Source organism: Cherax quadricarinatus, chromosome 16, assembly GCF_038502225.1.
Source record: "Cherax quadricarinatus isolate ZL_2023a chromosome 16, ASM3850222v1, whole genome shotgun sequence".
In the NCBI taxonomy this organism is placed as follows: domain Eukaryota; kingdom Metazoa; phylum Arthropoda; class Malacostraca; order Decapoda; family Parastacidae; genus Cherax; species Cherax quadricarinatus.
In genome coordinates, this window is record NC_091307.1 from 37024593 (window position 1) to 37046921 (window position 22329).

At 42.6% G+C, this 22329-nt stretch overlaps 1 protein-coding gene across 1 annotated transcript in view; it reads left to right on the forward strand.

Moving 5' to 3' along the window:
- The window catches only part of LOC128688801 (zwei Ig domain protein zig-8-like), a 324685-nt gene extending 306910 nt beyond the window's left edge, over positions 1-17775 (forward strand). Inside the window, exon 5 of the mRNA XM_070085686.1 lies at positions 15918-17775. Coding sequence (XP_069941787.1) covers positions 15918-16195 — 278 coding nt within the window. The 3' untranslated portion in view covers positions 16196-17775. The remainder of the gene's footprint in view (positions 1-15917) is intronic.
- The last annotated feature ends 4554 nt before the right edge of the window (positions 17776-22329 follow it).

A 22329-nucleotide genomic window follows, 5' to 3' on the forward strand; every position in this document is an offset into this window, starting at 1 on the left:
CATCCTGTCTCTGTCCGCTTTGTCGATTCTTCTCAGCATTTTATATGTCGTTATCATATCCACCCTATCTCTCCTGTCCTCCAGTGTCGTCAGGTCGGTTTTGCTTAACATCTCCTCGTAGGAAATTCTCCTTAGCTCAGGGACTAGTCTTGTTGGAAACCTTTGCACTGTCTATAATTTCCGTTATGTGCTTTGCTAGGTGTGGGTTCCAAACAACTGGTACTGCTTATTCCAATATGGGCTTGACATACAAGGTGTACAGGGTCCTAAACGATTCCTTAATAAGATGTCGGAATGCTATTTTTAGGTTTGCTAGGCGCCCATATGCTGCAGCAGTTATTTGGTTGATGTGCGCCTCAGGACATGTGCCCGGTGTTACACTCACCCCAAATTCCTTTTCCTTCAGTGAGGTTTGTAGTGTCTGGTCCCCTAGACTGTACTCCGTCTGTGGTCTTCTTTGCCCTTCCCAATCTTCATGATTTTGCACTTGGTGGGGTTGAACTCTAGGAACCAGTTGCTGGTCCTCGTCCGATTGAATTCTTCTCATCAACTTCACATCATCTGTGTGTGTATGTGTGTGTGTGGGTATGTGTGTCTGTGTGTGTATGTGTGTCTGTGTGTGTGTGTGTCTGTGTGAGGTTTGTGTGTGTGAGTGTTGACAGACTTACTGTCAATGATAAGCAACTTTATGTATCTTGAAGAGAGGCTTGTTCTTGTCAGCTATTCGAGATCATTTCTCTAGTCTTGTCAGCTTTGTTTCGGCTAGTTACAGCAGCGATTCCATTTTATTTTTCTGCGTACATGAATTCTCGTTACAGGGTGTCCAGCGAGAAGTCTCACTCGCCTCATTCCTCTTCATTCGCTTGAACAGCGAACTCAATATGTGGCACCTGAATGATAACTCTTTGGTAGTTACAGAAGAGTTCCTGGTAACATATCTCCGAGCGAGGGGAAAAAAGGCACAATACCGTAGTGGAACAATACAAATATATCTCACACATAGGAGAAAGAAACTTAGGAAGACGTTTCGGTTCAAGTCGGACCGAAACATCGTCATGACTTTCTTTCCTCTATGTGCGGGTTATTTGTGTATATCTCCGAGTGTTGAAAGAACGATGGGAACCTCTGGGACTCGTAGTCAGTTCTTCCAAATGCGAAATTATCTTGACCAACCGGGCAATAATTACTGGTTTTAGAACCATCTCTCTTGACGCCTTAACTATACGCCCACTAACAGCATCCTACTGGGAACACCACAGGGTGATCTGGTTGATCAGTCCTCAAGGACAGACTGAATAACCCAAAGGCGATGATGGAGGAAACAATAAAATGATTTGAATGCTCACGATGCCTTCTGTCTCCCCACAAGGCGTATAACCCTGCCACGTTAACCTATTTTTAAGGTGTGCACCCCAAGAGCCAAAACAAATAAAAACTGAGTGAATATGAGGAATTCATTAGATCAATATTTATGGAAGCACTGAATTCGTCACTGTAAAATCATCAATGGGATCAATCAACACTTTCAGTAAAACTGAGGGAATGGAAATTCACAAGGCAACACAGATAGCATTACCAGCATTTATATTTTCATGTACTTCATCCAATGAACCAGTGAGAGAGATATCCCCCAAATGCTTGAAAGATTCCTAGGAAATCACGACCCAACGTTTATTGAAGCTGCAGGGCTGTGGGATATCCTTGCAGATTCTTTAAGCAGATCACCTGCTTCCTAAGGTAAGAATCAAGCAGGGACAGTCACAATGTAGAGAAAATTGCACAAACTTTGCTCGACAATGCCTCAAAAAATGACGACGCTCGCCTAGCCGAGAAATCACTTCATGCAGGAATTTCCTCCTGTCTGTATTTGATTCCTTCCTGGACAATAGCTCGGACCCCTCAGAACTTCTACACTTGTGTAACTCATAGCCTAGCCTCTCCCATATTCACCAAGCAAGAGTGTATCTGAGGCAATGCGTCGGTAGCTTGATTTGGCTCCATGGTCACATCTACCATAATCAGGAGAGTATACCAAACACGAAGAAGTCATTGATATCAAGAGTAACCTTGCCTCAGTCCGTTGCCCATTAGAACGGGAACCTAAGCTTGCAAGACCCGATGGCAGTCATGCACCCGGTTAGTGTCACCATGTTACCCTGGAAAGACTACACTTGTGGCTACGATGGCTTACACCTACCTACGTTACTCAGAAGTTGAAGGTGGGAGTGCTGTTTCATCCACAAGCAGCAGTCGCGTACAGCTAGGTTGAAGACTGCCTCCTCAAGCAACAGACGAGCGCAGATATCCTGTTCGCTATACAGAACATAAACCACAACATACAAATCCAGAGAGCAGTGACAGTTACTTGCAGTGCCAGCATACGGTGCCAGGGATGTGGGCGAGAGAGGCCGTGACCCCACAGAGCAAATACAGTGTTAGACAGCAGGGGCTGTGACGTCACAGTGCCAGCATACGGTATCAGGGAGGCGAGTGCCAAGGAGCGTCCTCATTAAACTGTGTCCAACTCTTGTAGAGAACATAACAAGTTGTTGGAGCTCCTTGTTCCCCACACTGTGATTACCAACCAATTACCTGCCAAAGTCATCCCTAACCACACTATCCTTCCACCCCTCCTTACCTGCCTCGGTGACCCCCATCCACACTATCCTTCCACCACTCCTTACCTGCCTCAGTGACCCCCCATCCACACTATCCCTCCACCCCTCCTTACCTGCCTCAGTGACCCCCCATCCACACTATCCCTCCACCCCTCCTTACCTGCCTCAGTGACCCCCCATCCACACTATCCCTCCACCCCCTCCTTACCTGCCTCAGTAACCGCCATCCACACTCTCCTTCCACCCCTCCTTACCTGCCTCAGTGACCCCCATCCACACTATCCCTCCACCCCTCCTTACTTGTCTCAGTAACCCCCATCCACACTATCCATCCACCCCTCCTTACTTGCCTCAGTAACCCCCCATTCACACTATCCCTCCAAAACTCCTTACTTGCCTCAGTAACCGCCATCTACATTATCCCTCCTCCCCTCCTTACCTGCCTCAGTAATCCCCCATCCACACTATCCCTCCACCCCTCCTTACCTGCCTCAGTAATCACCCATCCACACTACCCCTCCAAAACTCCTTACCTGCCTCAGTAACCGCCATCCACACTATCCCTCCACCCCTCCTTACCTGCCTCAGTAACCGCCATCCACACTATCCCTCCACCCCTCCTTACCTGCCTCAGTAACCGCCATCCACACTATCCCTCCACCCCTCCTTACCTGCCTCAGTAACACCCCATCCACACTATCCCTCCGATACTCTTTACCTGCCTCGGTAACCGCCATCCACACTATCCCTCCGCCCCTCCTTACCTGCCTCAATAACCGTCATCCACACTATCCCTCCACCCCTCTTTACCTGCCTCAGGAGCCCCCCATCCACACTATCCCTCCAAAACTCCTTACCTGCCTCAGTAACCGCCATCCACACCATCCCTCCACCCCTCCTTACCTGCCTCAGTAATCCCCCATCTACACTATCCCTCCACCCCTCCTTACCTGCCTCAGTAATCCCCCATCCACACTATCCCTCCACCCCTCCTTACCTGCCTCAGTGACCCCCCTCCACACTATCCCTCCACCCCTCCTTACCTGCCTCAGTAACCGCCATCCACACTATCCCTCCACCCCTCCTTACCTGCCTCAGTAACCCCCCATCCACACTATCCCTCCGAAACTCCTTACCTGCCTCAGTAACTGCCATCCACACTATCCCTCCACCCCTCCTTACCTGTCTCAGTAACTGTCATCCACACTGTCCCTCCACCTCCTTCCTACATTACTCGCAATTAACGAAGAAATTTTTGTTCACACACTATTTTTACATCGCTAAGAATGCTTCATGTCCTAACTATATTAGAGAAATGGTTATAACTATGACCACAATTTTTAAATGGATGAGCCGGTAAGCCAGCGGAAGGCCTGGGTCAGATGACCAAAATCTCCATCTGCGGGTCATCATCTGACTAAGACCCGCGTCAGGAAACACTTGTCCTGACGAACCTTATCTAACCTAATCTAACACTATTCTCAAGGCGTAGATGGGAGGGGAAGGAGGAGACAGCTATAGTCACAGGGAAGTGCTATGCTCGTATGAGTTAGATATTGGGGAATGGGAGGTAATCAGATTTTATTCAAGGAATGGGAGTGTAGCTCAGATTTCTTAGACTAAAAGCCGTCACCCAATTGTTAGGCATCCCATTTGAGAGAAGGGCAGGAAAAGACGGAGAGAAGAAGCAGCCTCTCTCCGTCTTTCCCAGATTTAAGATGAAAAAAATATCAAGCTGGATTCGGATCTACCCAGCTGGATGAATTCATTATTCAAAAATAGCGTAATGCAAGGTGTTTCACTGGTATAAGACCCCGAGTTGGTACTCCTGTAGTTACATCCGTCTTGTTTGTATATTATATCTGTAGTAATCGAAAATTCGGGGTCTTCTCCTTGTAGGAGGCCCCGAGTTAAGGCTTACTATTCATAACATACATATAAGACGTTTGCAACTAGAGGAGTACCAACTCGGGGTCTTGTACAAGCGAAGCACCCTGTATATTACCAAAAATTTATTAGCTAACTTTATGTTGATTTTCTAAGCTCCTGATCATTATGGCTTGGCATGATTCAGTAAACAAATATGAGTAGATACAGCGGCTTTTTTAATGAAGCTTTTACGACTCGTGCAGAGAGAAGTTCAAAAATAGATGAAGAGTTTTATCAATTAATGAACTGTGTGTCTAAATTTGTAGCTAAAACACCCACCCGTATGACAAAAATAAATAAATCTTTTAAAAATAATGCGCTAGTAGTGTCCGCTGGTTTAAATGGAGAAGTATATGAGGTGATAAAAAACCTGACAGACTAATTAGAGAGGCAAAAATCTTCCAGTCGGATTAAAACAACCATAACACATACGGTGATATTTCTGATCTTGGAAGTAATGTAAGTGGTGTCCAAAGTGTTACCCTCGAATAATGTTCCAAACACTTTACAACACTAAAATAATACTTTTAGTAAAGCACGAAAGACGGGACTTCGCCTCCATGGTGAACCATGGAGCAAACGCGCGGCTTAACACATAAGAATGACATTCTCCAGAGCCAACGTATGCCTGAAAAAAAAAACCTAGAGCAAAAACTCGACAGATTTTTATTCACACTACTCCCAGAAGAACAGATGTTATGAACCTTTCCAGCAGTGAGACCGAGGCCTTGAGCCTAAAGCTTATGTTTGCTATGGGAGCCCAAAATTCCACTCAAAACTTTCATCTGATTACATACAGTTACCTGTACAAAGATTCCGAGTTACAGAAGATTTATACAGAAACTTGAGAGCCTCACCAAGGCTACAGATACTACAATCACCACCTCTAACGAAAGAGGAGTTGTCACCATGAACACAACTACCTACAGCCAGATGATACAGGAGCCCCTTGATGACAACACATACAAAGAGATCACACCTACAGAGTGGAAAAACACACCTAACAATTTCAGGTTGACGCACGCAGACCAGATAACATGCATGGTTTACCTGAAATACACAAGCACAGCATTCCAATGAAAATCATAATATCTGGTAGTGGCAGTACTCCACATGGTTTTTCATCCACCCTCGTCAAACACTTGTCCAAATTACTAGGTACCCTTGCGAACCCCTACCTCCGACACTCAGCACACCTGAATAGCACGCTCAAAAAACACTAACAAGAAATTAGCTAACCTTGACTTAACATTCCGATTCGCCAACGTGCCTACAGAACAAGCTGTTGAGCTATGACAGAGAAGAATAAGACCTGACAAGAAACGTCTTCTACCTTGCCAGACTTTTGTAAACCTCACTAATCTTGGTATTACTTTCATTCTTTTTCCTTCAACATTTTCTACTGTTGGCCTGGTCAACCACTAAATAGAGGGAGTTCAACAGACAGGTAAAGTAGCAGCAGCAACACTCCCAGCAAGAGGCATTCTTGAGCTTCTCCAGCGCTCGGGCTTCGGCCCAAAGCTGGGGTGTGGCTCTAAAAGGATCCTGTACTGATTGCTGCCTTTGCACCTCCTGACATCGTCTGCTGCTAATCAATTGCCACACTCTTTGAGCCCAGTGTGGGCGAGGTTTGTGTCAGCCCAAGGTGCCTAGTTTCTCCATCCGAGCCCCGTGGGGGAGGGGAATGGGGCTAGGCCTGGGGACAGCTGGTCACGGAAGACAAGGAGGTACTTGTACCTCCTCCCATAGCAGACATAGGTCTGAGACATTCCCACGAAAGGGAGTCAAGGCCGGGCCACTTCTCGGTAAAGGCCTGAGCCGGGCGATTATACCGGCGAATCTTCTACCTACCTACCTACCTATCTACTTACTAAAATAGAGTCCATAAGAGCAGAGCAAATCTCCGTCATCTCTTTCGTCATCACCTGGCTGCAATACCTGGGCAACCTCGTCATAATCGCACCCAGACACTTCATACCCTTGTTTTCTGTAATCTTATTGCATAAATACACACACACACACACACACACACACACACACACACACACACACACACATATATATATATGTGTACAAGAGAAATTTTTAGAAAGGACTTAATTTTAAATGAGTTCTTGCTAATTGACCAATTTTACCTATTCGGGACGACATACACGACATACATGTGTGTGTGTGTGTATATATATATATGTGTGTGTGTGTGTGTGTGTGTGTGTGTATGTCGTCCCGAATAGGTAAAATTGGTCAATTAGCAAGAACTCATTTAAAATTAAGTCCTTTCTAAAAATTTCTCTTGTACGTTTAAGAAGATATTTTTCCATTTATGTTAATGTAAAAAATAAGAATTTTATACCAAAAGAACCTTAGAAAACTTACCTAACCTTATTATTAATGTAAGTTTACAATAATTTAATAATAAACAAACACAATGAAATGTATTTCTTCCTTAGGTTCATAATGATTTTTGCGAAATTATTACATACACAAGAACAGGGTTGGCCACACACACACACACGTATATATATATATATATATATATATATATATATATATATATATATCTATATATATATATATATATATATATATATACTGTATATATATATATATCCTCTATTGTCCATGGGGACGTGGAAAAGAATCTTTCCTCAGGAAGCCATGTGTGTCGTATGAGGCGACTAAAATGCCGGGAGCAATGGGCTAGTAACCCCTTCCCCTGTAGACGTTTACTAAAAAGAGAAGAAGAAAATCTTTATAAAACTGGGATGCTTGAATGTGTGTGGATGTAGTGCGGATGATAGAGATGATTGCTGATGATATGAATGAAAAGAAGTTGGATGTCCTGGCCCTAAGCGAAACAAAGCTGAAGGGGTAGGTGAGTTTCAGTGGGGAGAAATGAATGGGATTAAGGCAGGAGTATCTGAGAGAGTTAGAGCTAAAGAAGGGGTAGTAATAATGTTATGGAAGGAGAAGAAGGAAAATAAATGTATAAATTCAAGGATTATGTGGATTAAAATACGGGTAGGATGCAAAAAGTGGGTCATAATAAGCGTGTATGTACATGGAGAAGAGAGGAGTGTAGAGGAGAGAGAGAGATTTTGGGAGCTGTTAAGTGAATGTATAGGAACCTTTGACCAAGTGAGAGAGTAATTGTGGTAGGGGACCTAAATGCTAAAGTAGGATTAACATTTAGAGAGGGTGTGGCAGGTAAGTTTGGGGTGTCAGGTGTAAATGATAATAGGAGCTCTTTGATTGAACATTAGATAGAAAGGGGTTTAGTTATAGATAACACATATTTTAAGAAAAAGAGGATAAATAAGTATACAGTAATGACGCTAGTTTGTTGAACTACGTATTGTTAGATAAAAGACTGTTGAGTAGACTTGCGGATGTACATGTTTATAGAGGGGCCACAGATATATCAGACCACATTTTAGTTGTTGCTACAGTGAGAGTAAAAGGCAGATGGGATACAAGGAAAATAGAAGCAGCAAGTAAGAGAGAGGTGCAGGTGTATAAACTAAAAGACGAGGCAGTTAGGGTAAGATATAAACAACTATTGAAGAATAGATGAGCTAGTGAGAGTATAGGCAATGGGGTCGAATATGTATGGGCAGAAGATTTTGGTTACAGGAAAGTGGGTTGGTTACAGGAAAGTGGGTGCGGGAAGAAGAGCGATTGGTGGAATGATGTAAAGACAGTAGTAAGGGAGAAAAAGTTAGCATATGAGAGGTTTTTACAAAATAGAAGTGATGTAAGGAGGGAAGAGTATATCGAGAGAAAAAGAGAGGTTAAGAGAATGGTGAAGCAATGTTAAAGGAGATAAAATGAGAGAGCGGGTGAGATGTTATCAACAAATTTTGTTGAAAATAAGAAAAAGTTTTGGAGTGAGATTAATAAGTTGAGGAAGCCTAGGGAACAAATGGGTTTGACAGTTAAAAATAGGAGAGGAGAGTTTTTAAATGGAGAGTTAAAGGTATCGGGAAGATGGAGGGAATATTTTGAGGAATTGTTAAATGTTGATGAAGATAGGGAAGCTGTGATTTCGTGTATAGGGCAAGGAGAAATAACATCTTGTAGGAGTGAGGAAGAGCCAGTTGTGAGTGTAGGGGGAGTTTGTGAGGCAGTAGGTAAAACGAAAGGGGGTAAAGCAGCTGGGATTGAGGGGATAAAGATAGAAATGTTAAAAGCAGGTGGGGATATAGTTTTGGAGTGATTAGTGCTATTATTTAATAAATGTATGGAAGAGGATAAGGTACCTAGGGACTGGCAGAGAGCATGCATAGTTCCTTTGTATAAAGGCAAAGGGGACAAAAGAGAGTGCAAAAATTATAGGGGAATATGTCTGTTGAGTATACATGGTAAAGTGCATGGTAGAGTTATTATTGAAAGAATGAAGAGTAAGATACAGAGTAGGAGAGCAGATGAACAAGGAGGCTTTAGGAAAAGTAGGGGGTGTGTAGATAGTGAAACATACAGGTGAACAGTATTTAGATAAAGCTAAAGAGGTTTTTGTGGCATTTATGGATTTGGAAAAGGCGTATGACAGGGTGGATGAGGGACCAATGTGGCAGATGTTGCAGGTGTATGGTATAGGAGGTAGGTTACTGAAAGCAGTGAAGAGTTTTTACGAGGATAGTGAGTCTCAAGTTAGAGTATGTAGGAAAGAGGGAGATTATTTCCCAGTAAAAGTAGGCCTTAGACAAGGATGTGTGATGTCACCGTGGTTGTTTAATATATTTATAGATGGGGTTCTAAGAGAAGTAAATGCGAGGGTCTTGGCAAGAGGCGTGGAGTTAAAAGATAAAGAATCAAACACAAAGTGAGAGTTGTCACAGTTGCTCTTTACTGATAACACTGTGCTCTTGGGAGATTCTGAAGAGAAGTTGCAGAGGTTGGTGGATGAATTTAGTAATGTAAAAGAAGAAAATTAAAGTGAATATCGGAAAGAGTAAGGTGATGAAGATAACATAAAGATTAGGTGATGAAAGATTGGATATCAGATTGGAGGTAGAGAGTATGGAATAGGTGAATGTATTCAGATATTTAGGAGTGGATGTGTCAGCAGATGGGTCTATGAAGGATGAGGTGAATTATAGGATTGATGAGGGGAAAGGAGTAAGTGGTGCACTTAGGAGTCTATGGAGACAAAGAACTTTGTCCTCGGAAACAAAGAGGGGAATGTTGTTAGGTAAGACACATATGCAACAGTTAGACAACTTTATTCCGAAACGTTTCGCCTACACAGTAGGCTTCTTCAGTCGAATACAGAAAATAGGCAGGAACAGTTCCTGCCTATTTTCTGTATTCGACTGAAGAAGCCTACTGTGTAGGCGAAACGTTTCGGAATAAAGTTGTCTAACTGTTGCATATGTGTCTTACCTAACAACCTGTCGGTATTGTATACCATTTTGATGTTCAAAGAGGGGAATGTATGAGAGTACAGTTATACCAACACTTTTACATGGGTGTGAAGCATGGATGATGAATGAAGCATGGGTGATGAATGAAGCATGGGTGATGAATGAAACATGGGTGATGAATGAAGCATGGGTGAGAATTCGTATTTTGGAAATTAGGAGAAGGTGTGGGATTACCAAAACTATTATTCAGAAGGCTGAGGGGGGTTGTTGAGGTAGTTCGGACATGTAGAGAGAATGAAACAAAACAGAATGACTTTGAGAGTGTATAAATCTGTAGTGAAGGGAAGGCGGGGTAGGGGCCGGCCTAGGAAAGGTTGGAGGGAGGGGGCAAAAGAGGTTTTGTGTGCGAGGGACTTGGACTTCCAGCAAGCATGCGTGAGCATATTTGTTAGGAGTGAATGGAGACAAATGGTTTTAATACTTGGCGTGCTGTTGGAGTGTGAGCAAAGTAACATTTATGAAGGGATTTAGGGAAACCGGCATGACGGACTTGAGTCCTGGAGATGGGAAGTACAGTGTCTGCACTCTCATGGAAAGGTGTTAATGTAGTTTTATAAATGTAGTGTAAACCTTCCCTTCTGGCAAGACAGTGATGAAGTGATTGTTGAAAGTTTTTATTTTTCGGGCCACTCTACTTTTGTGGGAAGTGGCCGATGTGTTAATAATAAAATAATATGTATATACCTGGAGAGAGTTCCGGGGGTCAACGCCCCCGCTGCCCGGTCTTTGACCAGGCCTCATGGTGGATCAGAGCCTGATCAACCAGGATGTTACTGCTGGCTGCACGCAATCAAATGCACGAGCCACAGCCCGGCTGGTCAGGTACCGACTTTAGGTGCTTGTCCAGTGCCTGCTTGAAGACAGCCAGGGTTCAATTGGTAATCCCCCTTATGTATGCTGGGAGGCAGTTGAACAGTCTCTGGCCCCTGACACTTACTGTATTGTCTCTTAACGTGCTAGTGACACCCCTGTTTTTCATTGGGGGATGTTGCATCGTCTGCCGAGTCTTTTGCTTTCGTTGTCAGTGATTTTCGCTTGCAAGTTCGGTACTAGTCCCTCTAGGATTTTCCAGGTGTATTAAATCATGTATCTCTCCCGTCTGCATTCCAGGGAGTACAGGATCAGGAACTTCAAGCGCTCCCAGTAATTGATGTGTTTTATCTCCGTTATGCGCGCAGTGAAGGTTCTCTGTACATTTTCTAGGTCAGCAATTTCACCTGCCTTGAAAGGTGCTGTTAGTGTGCAGCAATATTCCAGCCTAGATAGAACAAGCGACCTGAAGAGTGTCATCAAGGGCTTGGTATCCCTAGTTTTGAAGGTTCTCATTATTCATACTGTCATTTTTCGAGCAGATGCGATTGATACAATGTTATGGTCCTTGAAGGCGAGATCCTCCTACATGATCACTCCCAGGTCTTTGACGTTGATTTTTCGCTCTATTTTGTGGCCGGAATTTGTTTTGTACTCATGTGAAGTTTTAATTTCCTCATGTTTACCATATCGGAGTAATTTAAATTTCTCATCGTTGAACTTCATATTGTTTTCTGCAGCTCATTGAAAGATTTGGTTGATGTCCGCCTGGAGCCTTGCAGTGTCTGCAATGGAAGACACTGTCATGCAGATTCGGGTGTCATCTGCAAAGGAAGACACGGTGCTGTGGCTGACATCCTTGTCTATGTCAGATATGAGGATGAGAAAAAAGATGGGAGCGAGTACTGTGTCTTGTGGAACAGAGCTTTTCACCGTAGCCGCCTCAGACTTTACTCTGTTGACTACTACTCTTTGTGTTCTGTTTGTGAGGAAATTATAGATCCATCGACCAACTTTTCCTGTTATTCCTTTAGCACGCATTTTGTGCGCTGTTACGCCATGGTCACACTTGTCGAAGGCTTTTGCAAAGTCTGTATATATTACATCTGCATTCTTTTTGTCTTTTAGCGCATCTAGGACCTTGTCGTAGTGATCCAGTAGTTGGGACAGACAGGAGCGACCTGTTTTAAACCCATGTTGCCCTGGGTTGTGTAATTGATGAGAATCTAGATGGGTGGCGATCTTGCTTCTTAGGACCCTTTCAAAGATTTTTATGATATGGGATGTTAGTGCTGTCGATCTGTAGTTCTTTGCTATTGCTTTACTGTCCCCTTTGTGGAGTGGGGCTATGTCTGTTGTTTTTAGAAACTGTGGGACGACTCCCGTGCCCATGCTCCCTCTCCGTAGGATGAACACGGAGTTCCACCAGTCTGGCCCTGGGGCAGAGTGCATGGGCATGTCATTTATCGCCTGTTCGAAGTCATTTGGCGTCAGGATAGCATCAGATAGGCTTGTGTTTACCAAATTCTGTGGCTCTCTCATAAAAAAATCATTTAGATCTTCGACTCTCAGTCAGGTTGGCGGCTTGCTAAAAACTGAGTCATATTGGAACTTGAGTAGCTCACTCATTTCCTTGCTGTCATCTGTGTAGGACCCATCTTGTTTAAGTAGAGGCCCAATACTGGATGTTGTTCTCGACTTTGATTTTTGCATAAGAAAAGAAATACTTTGGGTTTCGTTCGATTTCATTTATGGCTTTTAGTTCTTCCCGCGATTCCTGACTCCTGTAAGATTCCTTTAGCTTAAGTTCGATGTTTGCTATTTCTCTGACAAGTATCTCCCTACGCATTGCAGATACATTGGCCTCTTTTAGCCGCTCTGTTATTCTTTTCCGTCGCCTGCAAAGGGAGCACCTGTCTATTTCTATAATACATCTACTCCTCCTTTTTCTTAAAGGGATAAGCCTTGAGCATACATCGAGTGCGACCAAGTTAATCTGTTCTAGGCATAAGTTGGGGTCTGTGTTGCTTAGTCTATCTTCCCAGCTTATATCGTTTAGGACTTGGTTTACTTGGTCCCACTTTATGTTCTTGTTACTGAAGTTGATTTGAATTTTCGTGACTGATCTCATTTTGTCGGTCTGGGGCTCCGCGCACACATGTCTGAACCTCGATTATGTTGTGATCTGAGTATATTGTTTTTGATATGGTGACATTTCGTATCAGATCATCATTGTTAGTGAAGATGAGGTCTAGTGTATCCTCCAGTCTAGTAGGCTCTATTGTTTGCTGGTTTAAGTTGAATTTTGTGCCGAGATTTAAAAGCTCGTGTGTGTGTGAGTTCTCGTCAGAGCTGCCTACTGGTGTTATCACTGCAACAACATTATTTGCTATATTCCTCATTTTAGGTACCTCAAGTTGAAATCCCCCAGAAGCAAGATGTTGGGGGCAGGAGCTGGAAGATTTTCCAGACAGTGGTGAATTTTTAACAGCTGTCACCAAAATCGCACAAATAATACAAAATTTTCTGGACCAACTAAGTCATAATATACTGTAATTTGAATTTCGTGTTGGGTAACCTGTGCTGCAACTCATCACGCTCTATATACCTGGCGAACCACATACATTCATTGCAATAAAGGGCAAGTGGTAAACCCGTTGCTGTCATATAACACTTGGAGCATGGGACGTAGTCCGAGAGTATAGTTCCAACTCCTTGGGTAAAGAAACCTTCACTAGCACTATAACACACCCTCCCCACTAAAAGAAGACAGACAGAAGTGTTAAACAGAAACATAAACCCACTGTACACCTCATGCCTGCCCGGGTAGACACCCACTATGCCTCTCATGCCTGCCCGGGTAGACACCCACTATACCTCTCATGCCTGCCCGGGTAGACACCCACTATGCCTCTCATGCCTGCCCGGGTAGACACCAACTATACACCACATGCCTGCACGGGTAGACACCCACTATACACCACATGCCAACCCGGGTAGACACCCACTATACACCACATTCCTGCACGGGTAGACACCCACTATACACCCCATGCCTGCCCGGGTAGACACCCACTATACACCACATACCTGCACGGGTAGACACCCACTATACACCACATGCCTGCACGGGTAGACACCCACTATACACCACATACCTGCACGGGTAGACACCCACTATACACCACATGCCTGCACGGGTAGACACCCACTATACACCACATGCCTGCACGGGTAGACACCCACTATACACCCCATGCCTGCCCGGGTAGACACCCACTATACACCACATTCCTGCACGGGTAGACGCCCACTATACACCCCATGCCTGCCCGGGTAGACACCCACTATACACCACATACCTGCACGGGTAGACACCCACTATACACCACATGCCTGCACGGGTAGACACCCACTATACACCACATACCTGCACGGGTAGACACCCACTATACACCACATACCTGCACGGGTAGACACCCACTATACACCACATGCCTGCCCGGGTAGACACCCACTATACACCACATACCTGCACGGGTAGACACCCACTATACACCACATACCTGCACGGGTAGACACCCACTATACACCACATGCCTGCCCGGGTAGACACCCACTATACACCACATACCTGCACGGGTAGACACCCACTATACACCACATGCCTGCCCGGGTAGACACCCACTATACACCACATGCCTGCCCGGGTAGACACCCACTATACACCACATGCCTGCCCGGGTAGACACCCACTATACACCACATGCCTGCACGGGTAGACACCCACTATATACCACATGCCTGCCCGGGTAGACACCCACTATACACCACATGCCTGCCCGGGTAGACACCCACTATACACCACATGCCTGCACGGGTAGACACCCACTATACACCACATGCCTGCCCGGGTAGACACCCACTATACACCACATGCCTGCACGGGTAGACACCCACTATACACCACATGCTTGCCCGGGTAGACACCCACTATACACCACATGCTTGCCCGGGTAGACACCCACTATACACCACATGCCTGCCCGGGTAGACACCCACTGTACACATTCCTACACTCACCTGCCCTGGGAGACACCTAATATACACCATGTACATACGCAGGTGTATCATCTGCAATTCTAATGGTTTACATAGACTTGTTGTGAACGTTAAAACTGACCACTTAAGGCACTGATACCAAGGAATGCAAGATCTTTCGAGTATTGGTTAATTAACTGTTTTGTTGGGTTTGAAATCTATCCACCACATGAAGGTGATTAAGATTATAACTGGGATTAAAGTTTACACACACTGTTAGATATACATCTGTCAGTGCATATAGTTGACCTGTTTCTTGTATTGTTGTCATGCAACACTGGCAGCGTTGCGTCAAACAGGTAATTATTAATAGTAAAACTCTGGACTCTGCACTGGCATAATCTCTGTCTACTGAAACCATTTAATGTTAACATTACTGCAGTTTTCATAGAGTATTTTACGATGGGTTTTTGCGTTGGACTCCCATTAATAACAGTGATGGAACAATCCTGACTAAGAGTACATTATTTATGTGAAATATCTGTCTATAATGTAATATGAATATTTCACAATTATTAATAATAATGATATTTTAATGTTATTAACTATGTATATACACTAAGTTAAGTGGATTAATTTTTAGTCTTGTCTTTCACTGTGTAAAGAGTTCACTTACTTTTATAATTGTTATGTATTTATCTGTTTCTCTCTCTCTCTCTCTCTCTCTCTCTCTCTCTCTCTCTCTCTCTCTCTCTCTCTCTCTCTCTCTCTACACACACCGACACACACACACAAAATATATATATATATATATATATATATATATATATATATATATATATATATATATATATATATATATATATATATATATATATATATATGCGTGTGTGTGTGTGTGTGTGACTTGCTATATTCATTGGGGAATTATACAACTCATTGGGAATGGGAGGTAATTAGAACTGATACGGGGAAGGGGAGGTTAGCTTTATTTCCTCGTATGAAGTGCCCTTCACCAGCATCAATGAAAATGTTTGACATCACCATTAAGGTTATGACACTATCATCTACTAAAATATAGTTCCCTTCATTACAGAGGAGGTGCCTGCTGGGCTGCACCACGACCTGCACCCCAGCAAGGCACCACCAGCCACCACCGCCACCACTCCGCCTCCAGTAGCCGCCTCTCTTACGCTCACTCTGCTTGCGCTGCAGCAAGCTCTGCCCGACAACCACAACCAACTTAGGCGTTTCTGCTTTCTGCTGGGGATGTGCACTCTGCTGAACCTCGTCGTCGTCGCTGCTTCTGCTGCTGCCGCTGTGTGTAAGACAACGCAGGATCTAGAAACCTTTAATATCGCTCAGTGCCTTTAGTCAAAGGCAGTGACTGTGAGTAGGAGACTTTGGTATGTGTGTGTGGTGTGGTTCACCAAAAGTATGTGCAGTGCTATGTTCTGGACTTCCATGGATGGGAAACCATTTATTTAACATATTTTGTCCACTAGTGGTTACATGCATCAGTATGTACATAAAGGTGTATCTACTTCCAGATTATAAATTTTGTGGTTGCTGCCGTGGCTTTGAGCACAGGAAGTGGAACACTAAAAGTGAGGTTACGGGTTCGGAGAAGTATTTCCATTAGACGTCTCACATTTCTGGCAACGCTGGCTCGTTGCTCACTCCAGGGTTCACCAGCAACGGCGTGCTTAAACGCCCGGAATTAAACTTCGGTAACTTCAGTAGGCGGACAAAAGATACGGAAGTTCATTTCCTGACCTAATCTAACTTTCCAGGATTCTCGTTTGTAGGTTTCCGTACCTCGGGCCTTTAGAGTCCGTATATTCCGCATTCGCAGGCATTTATTTATGGGACATGTGCTGAATATTCGTTATGAACGAACGTAATATTTTAATAGATTAATTGAAATTTTAACCTATGATATGGGATTGTTAGCTCATCGTCTTAGTCTCTGTGATGCAGAACGACACAAGCTCACAACCCCAGATCACTGGCTCGAATTCCGATCACTGTAATGAGTGTATATATTATATTGAAGGCTGTCTTTTCAAGTAAACTGTATTTTACTGACTGGTAATAATTAAAAGGCAGATTGTTCGTGAATTCAAAAAATGGTCCACACGACAGTACGTGTTCCTTGACCTCTCAGAATACAGCTGCCATCCGCATGTAACCCTTTCTATATTTTTGTAATTCTCATATGGATAAACAGTTCCCAGGTAATGGAGAGTGTAAGGTAGAGTGAAGGTACCCAGGCGAGGCAGAGACCATGTCACCAGTCATAGTTATATTGTTGATGAAAAACAATCCACATGTTGCATCACATGCTTTTATTGGTACAACCTTCTTCTGTGTGTATTTAAAAGCTAATTAAAAAAGAAATAGAACGATCTTAATAGACTATGGAAGTTAACCTCTCAGCTTGTGTGAACTTTCTCCCTGCCCAGTAGATTTGGGAGAACTTTCTGCACAAAGATTCAGGCACAGCATCATTATTGAGAAGCTGTGTGTAGAGCTTTATCAAAACATGACTTACTAAATCTTTATACAGATAGTGAACTTTCTGGAGTGAACATACGAATCATTAGAACAAAAATATATAATCATGAATATTCTACATGTGCAACACCTGGCTGCCCATATTGAGAGACGCTTCGCCAACCGACGGTTCATAAATATAATACAAACGAAGGCTTTTGTAGTGAAGCCAGTTGAAAAAGTAGTAACAGTTGAGGCTACATGTTATCATGTTCACTGTTGGGTCAAGGCTACGTTCACTAGCGAGGTCTCCGCTTGTGCTGCATTGCTCTACACCGCTCTCACGTCTCTGTATTAGACTATTAACGCCAGTGTAGGGAGAAACATCTCTCATTAAAGATGTCCAGGTGTTGCACAACATGTGTCTTATTCAGGAACCTAGGAGATCAAAGATATGCACACACACACACACATATATGTTATATATATATATATATATATATATATATATATATATATATATATATATATATATATATATATATATATATATATATATATATTATATATATATATATATATATATATATATATATATATATATATATATATATATATACATACATACATCCATGCAGTAATCGCAAACAAGCAATACAAGATGCAAAACAACCACAGGGGAGTTGAACGACAGCTCTATGTATTTCGTGTTTAGGAAGTCCAGGTAGATTCGTTCAAGGGAACGACTCGAGTTAGAATAAGATGGCATCAAGTAGACCAGTGCTAAGTGCCAGACAAATGAAGGGAGAATATTAAAATAGAAAGCATATAAAAGCCATCTGCATTAAATATTAAGTAATTACCCAGTGACCACAATATTAGTGATATGTTAAATATCACCAAAATATCGTTATTCTCCATATCGTATCATTATGAAAGATCTTAAAAATATCTGGCATCTATCAGTAGGAAAATTCTTTTCATCGCATAAAAAGAAAATGGGTCTAGGAGAAGCAACAAGAGGGAAACGATCCTATTTTTTTCAGAGGCTGACCAACCTCACCCTTAGGGTGAGTGAGAGCAGCAGAAACCGAGTGCTACTCAAATCGTCAGAGTTCAGGAGGACTTTGGCTTAAGACTGTGTTCAATGCTTTCATTTATAAAGTTACTGAGTTGGAAACAGACGAAATTATTTTTATATAATGAATGTTTATCATGTTTTATAATTTCCCGTACTAAAATATTTCCTTCCAGCCAAGAGGAACAAAGAACCACAACCCTGGCATTTAACCAATTTGCAGAGTTTTTGCAGGCTTTAGTTTGGTTGTAAATCGCATTTGATTCCTCCACAGTTCAATATCAAATATTGGTGTTGTGTTAACCTAACATCTAGAAGTTTCTCGGTCTGTCCAACTTAAGATAAGTTGCAGCCATTATGACTGATCCCGTAAACACTGCCAACACAGTGTTGAGGGGAATTCTTTATCAAAATGCTTCTAACTGACTGTGAATTCTTAAAAACTACATGTATGTTGAATGTTTTTAGAGCATTCGCCAGGATAGACAAATTCTCATTATATGGGAGAACCAGTACATTCTTGATTTAAGGTATCACCTTAGGTTCTGTTCTATGATAAGTTTTCCTAGCTGTCAGCAATGCTGATTCTACAAACTCCTTAGGGTACCATAATTCCTTGGCAGTATCAAATATTTTCCTAATTTCTTCATCGAGAAACTCTGGGCTGTACATTGTGTGAACTGTGCCAACATATACTTCTGTGTATGATAATCTATGTAACTGTATTTGTGTATACCTGAATAAATTTACTTGCTTATCAATTGTGATTTTCAACCACACTATAAGCTAGAGTCGTGGCTCCTTACTTCTCTTGGCAGGACAGAAATAATTTAAAATTGGCCGTTATAAAACATTTTATAATAATAGTTTTGGCTTATTCAAATTTGATAACTTTATAAGTGAAGGCATTGTACACACTCTGCAGCCGGAGTCCTGCTTGAACTCGCTGAGCTGTTGTAAATGCAGCTCTACACTGATGAAGTAAATAGCAATCAGGATCCGTTGATCCCACTCACCCTTATGGATAAACCTTTACCTAAGGGTGAGGTGGATCGTTTTCCTCTTGTTCCTTCTCCTAGACCAATTTTCTTTTTATTTAACGAAAAAAAATTTCTTACTGATAGATGCCAGATACTTTTGAGATCACAATATTTAAGTCTTTTACAATGATTCGATATGGAGTCTAAAGGCATGGTGATATTTGATGGCACGGTGATAGGTTATATTTGATATTTGACATGTCAATGCTGTGGTCGGTAGATGATTTATATGATGGGATTTTATATGCTCTCTACCGTTTTAATATATTGGCTTCATTTTTCTGGCACCCGGCACTATTCTGCTTGAAGCTATCTCATTCTACCTGTACTTCCTACTCATTTCTGCAACAGGAGTAGAGAGTGTGGGAGACAACAAAGTTCGTTTAGAATGTGAGGAAGCAGAGTTTATGAAATTATTTCTTGACTTGGAAATTTCCACTGATCATAGCTCGTTCTTTCGCACGAGCTTTCATGTCTTCGAGGAGAGCTGCTGCAGAGTTGTGAGATTTTAATTGTATGGTATTTTATTTTTAGCTTTAAATGATTTAGAAAGAAGAATTTTTTTTTTTGCTTCTTTGTAATTCTGTATGTCTTGTGGTTTTGTAGATCTGTTTATATATCTTTATATATATATATATATACATATATATATATACATATATAATATATATACATATATATATATATATATATACATTATATATATATATATACATTATATATATATATATATATACATTATATATATATATATATATAAATATATATATATATATATCTAATATATATACTTATATATACATTTATATACATATATATAAATATATATATATATATATATATATATATATATATATATATATATATATATATATATATATATATATATATATATATATATATATATATATATATATATGCCATTGACAATTCTCAGGAAGAAATTGGAAGAGTTAAGGAGAATGGAATAACGAATAGGCAATCTGGACACCCGCGATGCCCTGTACCTTCTCACAAAGTGATTGAGTCTGCCCAGGTTGACATATTTCCTAAGATGTGCACCTTCATATGATACCCCTATACTGCACGAATATGACAGTATCCTGAGGCAGATTTTTACGAAAGTACTTACTCGAGAAGACGGGCAGTGGAGCCAAGCTACACTTTCAGTCAGACTAGGAGGCATTGGTGTCCGCAAGTCATCACAGATTGCGCTACCTGCTTTTCTGTCCTCATGTATTGCATCCAGAGGGTTTGTACCAGCGATTCTCCCTGAACATCTTAGGGACAAGATTGGAGTCCAGGACCAAAAGTTCATTGACGGAGCCATCTGGGATAATCTAACGGGCTCTGAAACCAGACCTGCTCCCCCCAACAACTACAAACAATCGCACTGGGATGGTCCAATAGTGGAAAATGTAGCCTCAACAATGCTTCAGAGTGTGTCAGGGAAGGATAGAGCCCGCCTCCTGGCAGTGAGAGCCCCTCATGCTGGGGACTTTCTGTTGGCTGTTCCCAACTCCAGCCTTGGCACACGCCTCGACCCACAGACCATCCGCATCGGTGTTGCCCTTCGACTTGCCGCCCCTATTCTCGCCGAACACAGGTGTATTTGTGGCAATGAAGCAGCAGACCGATTCGGGTACCACGGTCTTGTGTGCGGTAAATCCGAGGGAAAGATTGCAAGACATGAGGAGGTTAATAACATTATCAAGAGGAGACTCACAACAGCCGGATGCCCAGCAGTAAGGGAGCCACCCCAGCTATACAGATCTGATGGCAGCCATAAGCGTCCAGATGGTATCACCCTTCAAGTCTGGACAGATGGGAAGCGGGTGGTGTGGGAATATACATGTGCATCTACCTTGGCTGATACCTATCTCCAATACACCAGGGAGGAAGGAGGGGCAGCTGCCAGCTTCAGGTAGTCCCAAAAGTATAGAAAATATGGAGAACTTGCCCATCATTATATGTTTGTTCCCAAAGGCTCAGAGACTCTTGGCTCATGGGGAAAGAATGCATCTAAATTCCTTAAGGAGCTGGGAAAAAGACTCATCAGGGTAACTATGGATCCCAGGGCAGCTAGTTTTCTGTTCCAGCGGCTCAGTGCGGCTGTTCAAAGGGGTAATGCCTGCTGTATTTTGGGCACACACCCCAGCTCTGAGGAGCTGGATGAGATTTTCGCCCTATAATCGGTGATACACACGTAACAACATGTGCCGTATATGCCACTTTATATCAACAATGTATCTCTTAAATCTTTTGTACCATATTATGTAATAAAATATTCCTACTGGTAAAATATATATATATATTTTTTTTATTATTATCACACCGGCCGATTCCCACCAAGGCAGGGTGGCCCGAAAAAGAAAAACTTTCACCATCATTCACTCCATCACTGTCTTGCCAGAAGGGTGCTTTACACTACAGTTTTTAAACTGCAACATTAACACCCCTCCTTCAGAGTGCAGGCACTGTACTTCCCATCTCCAGGACTCAAGTCCGGCCTGCCGGTTTCCCTGAATCCCTTCATAAATGTTACTTTGCTCACACTCCAACAGCACGTCAAGTATTAAAAACCATTTGTCTCCATTCACTCCTATCAAACACGCTCACGCATGCCTGCTGGAAGTCCAAGCCCCTCGCACACAAAACCTCCTTTACCCCCTCCCTCCAACCCTTCCTAGGCCGACCCCTACCCCGCCTTCCTTCCACTACAGACTGATACACTCTTGAAGTCATTCTGTTTCGCTCCATTCTCTCTACATGTCCGAACCACCTCAACAACCCTTCCTCAGCCCTCTGGACAACAGTTTTGGTAATCCCGCACCTCCTCCTAACTTCCAAACTACGAATTCTCTGCATTATATTCACAGCACACATTGCCCTCA